At 43.5% G+C, this 4176-nt stretch overlaps 1 protein-coding gene across 1 annotated transcript; it reads right to left on the reverse strand.

Annotated features, from left to right (window-relative positions):
* Nucleotides 1–6: 6 nt before the first annotated feature.
* On the reverse strand, nt 7–3785 carry LOC104961971 (phosphatidylinositol 4,5-bisphosphate 3-kinase catalytic subunit beta isoform-like). Its single transcript, XM_010790340.1, has 3 exons — nt 3610–3785; nt 2136–2268; nt 7–1097 (listed from the first exon to the last, which is right to left on the reverse strand). Exons 1-3 carry the CDS (start codon nt 3783–3785, stop codon nt 960–962), a joined length of 447 nt encoding a protein of 148 aa, XP_010788642.1. The 3' UTR covers nt 7–959.
* Between the last annotated feature and the right edge of the window lie 391 nt (nt 3786–4176).

Consider the following 4176-nt stretch of genomic DNA (forward strand, 5'->3'; position numbering starts at 1 on the left):
CCTTTTAGACTTTAGGACAAGTTGGCTAGTGATGTTCTTGATTTGCAAAGTGTGAAATAATTGTCGTTTGAAAATAAAAGCGCCTTAAAAAATAAAGTGTTTAGTTCACTAAAAGAGGATTCTGCTTTCAGTCGTTCTGAAAATATTCCAGTGTTTCAATGGTCCAAAATATATCTGAGTTTCAAACAGTGGACCCACTTTATTCTCAAATTCTCTCTCTAATCCTTATTTCCCTAAAACAAGTTTCTCTCTGTGGACTGCTAAAGTAGTCTGGCACATAGACGTCTCTTGATAAATTCTTAAAATGGCAAAAAAAAAAAAAAAAAACTCATAAAAAATACAATCTTCCCGCAGTTTTGAGGCACACTTTGAGGCAGCGGGAGTGAGTGTTAAGATGCACTTCCTGTGGCCGTTTGTGCACATTGTTTTTTAGACATGTGGGTCAGACGTTTGTGTCTTTTCCGATTCCGTCACCCATCTCCGCCGTACGTAAAGCAGTTCTGGGGCGCGGTCAAACCGAGCGACCCTGCAGAGTCCGTACAAGCGGAGATTAAAGTCCGTCTGAGAGGAAACCTCCTGCTCTCCGTCGTGAACGCGCTCCGTAGGGACAGTTTATTCTTTAGTGTGGGCGCTTCACTTCCCTTCCTTTGGCTGTGAGCTCCATCCGCTGCTGCTGTGCAAAACTCGCAACGACTACACCCACCATGACTCCACAGAAATGTCTCCAGACCATGACTTTGGATTTTTCTTTTCAGGAGGCACCGAGCCAGAGTGATACGGACAGAAAGGGAAGCTGTACAGTATATTGAGGAGGGGGTTGCTCATGTTTCAGATACTCTGCTGAATTCCCTTCTTCCAATCAGGATGGCTTTCACCTCGTCTCCTTGGCGCACCTTTCCCCTCCCGTACACTCCTTTCCCCCTGACCTCCGACCCCTGACCTGTGAGGGACTCCTCTCTCTAGGAGCGGTTGTCTTTGGCCACGTTGTGGGCCATCCAGTTCACTTTGGTGGTCCAGCTCTCTCTCAGAGCCTCGTCGAACTTCTGCCGGAACTGCTTCAGCGCATCGTCGTCTGTTTTCCCCAGAGCCAGAGAGTCCTGAGGGGGGAGAGGGGAAGAAAAGGATTTATTAATCTCACAATTACATGTTCACTCTGATAGGGTATACACCAGGGATCACCAACAATCCAATAGACACTTTCGCGGGACAGGGATTTTTATACATAGCCCAGAATTTTGAAGTTGTTGACCGGGGGGGGGGGGGGGTTGTTGGTCCACGCTGGGACTCGTACTGGGACAAGTGACCATTTAGTTCCTAAATCAAGCCCTACAGATCCTCTCTTCGGTTCAAATCTGGCCCTGGACCATTTTGCCGCTTGTCATCGCCTTCGTCTCCCTGTTTCAACTCTGTCTCTACAATCGAGGCTTCGGTACCCAAACAAATCTTTAAAAAAAGTAAAATGTCCAGATAACCACTCTCATGTTGATACTATACTTCTATCAAATTATTTCCACATCGTTTCTTGCCTTCACTTTAAGTTGTATTAAATAAATAATTTTACGAGTGTCTATTTGCACCCGGGTGAAAATAGACACACGGCAGCTATTCGGCTATTTACACCCACCCCCAAAGAAACGTAAACATCATCACTTCATGCCGTAAAGCGACACGCCTACATTAAACATTCATATAACTTATGCATATAATTAGTTTTTATTTGATTATCAGTGTAAATGCTGAGCACAAGTATCTCCTACTGCTCTGAAGAGTCAGGTTGTATGTAGTGGTGATGTTACGTGTTGAGTAATCCTGTGAAGCTTTTGTCAAGGCTTGTATCATTTTCGGCCAGTGACGTCCTTGATGAGATCTGTTATTCCTCGTTCAGATCGGTTAACCCACTGACACGTTACAGGCTTAGATGACCAATATCACCCTCCTGCAAACAGCTGGAGCTCAGAACGCTCACTTTATAGTTTTTGTTTCTTCCCCCTCACATACAGTGTGTCCTCTTTGCACAATAAGAGTTGTCGAAAAATAATTAAAGCAGAAGAGATGTACAAAATATACAAACAGAAGAAGACAGACCTGTGATCAGATTGGCTGGTTGGAGTAATGTGTGACGCGTGTGTGTGTACCTTTAAGTACTGGATGTCTTTGACGGAGGTGAGCTCGGGCAGCCCGGCGGTCAGCATCAGGGCGAACAAAGTGATGAAGAGGTTCCCGTTCTTCCTCAACACCAGATAGGCTTCCTCACAGTACTTACGGAAACTATGGGACACACATAACATAAAGACTATTTAATAAGACCTTTTAATAAAGCCTAATTAGGGCCGGTTTCAGGCTGGTTGAATACAGCAAATCAAATATACAGAATAAGTTAGGATACGTGTTCTCTGTGCAGTATTTCTAAGCCAAGACAGAAATATAGTACTTTTCTCGTCAGAAGACCTTCATCAGTGCCTGAGCCTTTGCTGCCACCTGCTGGCGGGACACGATACTGCACAGCAAAACCTATGCAATCTGCTGGGGGGTGGGTGATACCCTCCATGACCTTACATTGGCTGCATCTCAGGTCGGTTAAATTGACCCCTTGCGTCGCTTACTTGCGTCGTTTCCCTGTGTTTAGTCCCTCCCACCAGGGAAGCATGGAGGGACGCAAGGAAACCACCAGAAGCAGGGAAATTAGTTTTAAGAACAATGGGACGTCCTTTCCTCCGGAGCGTCACGTGAAGCGACGTCCTTTTTTTGATGACTCGGTCCCCGTTATTGTCACACACACCCCCGCCTCTGTTAGTACACATTTACTGACATAAATATTTGTATCATCTGTTGTGGATCCAAATAAATAAAATAAACTAAGAACTCATTCTCAAAAAAGATAAACGCCATTCTTAAAATGAATAAACGAATAAATCGATCATGAAAATGTTTCCAATAAATGAATAAAATGATTTTTTGACCACTTTGTTGTTCAGATATATCAAATATTTTTAACTAAATGATACATGAATTGAAACAAAACACGGTATAAACTGAGGAGCGAGTCTCGTGAGTTTCATGTGTTTTCTTCACTCCGCTGGGAAACTGCTCTCATGTCAAGAAGCATCAGATCAGTGCATGCACTGCATCGTCCAATCAGTGAGCGATACACAGTAAGGGGGCGGGGCGAGTCTCTGAGGACTTCACCGGAGGATGGTCTGGTGGTTCCTCGGTTATCGCTCCTCGATCCTCCGGCAGTAATAAGCGCCATGGGACGCTACTCCAGATGGCGCAGACAAATCAACTTCCGGTGATACCGAGACCGAGGAGCGAGGAAATGAAAATGGCCGACCTGAGATGCAGCCCTGGACTCTAATGTCCTCCGTGACCTGATACAACCCTGATACTCTGAGAGCATGTAAATCCTCCCACAGTCCACCGTCAGATCATAATCATCTTCTTTTAATCCACAACAACAATCAGACAGGAACAAATATATTTTTCTGTCAAAATGTTGCTGCAAATAAACTCTTTTACCGTCCAACTTTTGGTATTTGGTAGTTTAATGTATAAACAGTATCTGAATTGAAGCAGAGGCAGAACTAACAGGAAGAACTTGAAGGAACGAACCTGGCGAACTTCTCCGTGTAGCCCGTCTTCCCCTGCTGGATGACGTGGATGAAGTCGTGTGTGAGGATGAACGGCACTCGCTCCCTCTTGATGCCGAATTTAGATTTGAAGTTTCCGAGGATGTGTCCGAAGTCTATGTGGAAGAGCTGAGGGACAACAGAGCAGTCGGTGAGCATCGAGAAGAAACAATATCATTCACACAATATCTGACCAACGAGACGGAAGCAGTAACTAAAAGCATGCCGAGGGTTAAATGAAACATCGTAGATCTACATTTGGACCGTGAGCTTTATCTTTGAACAGCTGATGACTTCAATCAGTTTAATGCTGGTTATAAAATATCATCAAAGTTGAGAAGCTGGCAAAGAGCTGTAGCCATTGGTGACACATTTACTGTAAAGGATCAGGGCGTCAGTTTTTATTTCTTATTTAAATTATATTATTCATACGGTTTTTTATTCATTTTCAATGTATTTGTATTTTCGGAAGTTTAAAAAAATTTATATTTAAAATGAACACAAGTTCTTAATATTTTTGGTTTATACAGTATACACTTTTATTTTTATT

The sequence above is a fragment of the Notothenia coriiceps genome, unplaced genomic scaffold (genome assembly GCF_000735185.1).
Source record: "Notothenia coriiceps isolate Sejong01 unplaced genomic scaffold, NC01 NC01_scaffold00034125, whole genome shotgun sequence".
Classification (NCBI taxonomy): Eukaryota; Metazoa; Chordata; class Actinopteri; order Perciformes; family Nototheniidae; genus Notothenia; species Notothenia coriiceps.

Excerpts from the sequence above, each read along its gene's own strand:
- LOC104961971 (XM_010790340.1), bottom strand. The coding sequence starts at position 3,785 with ATGCTCACCGACTGCTCTGTTGTCCCTCAGCTCTTCCACATAGACTTC. Across the intron at positions 2,269-3,609 it reads TACACGGAGAAGTTCGCCAG|TTTCCGTAAGTACTGTGAGG; the intron begins GTTCGTTCCTTC and ends TGTGTCCCATAG. Across the intron at positions 1,098-2,135 it reads AAGACATCCAGTACTTAAAG|GACTCTCTGGCTCTGGGGAA; the intron begins GTACACACACAC and ends CTCCCCCCTCAG.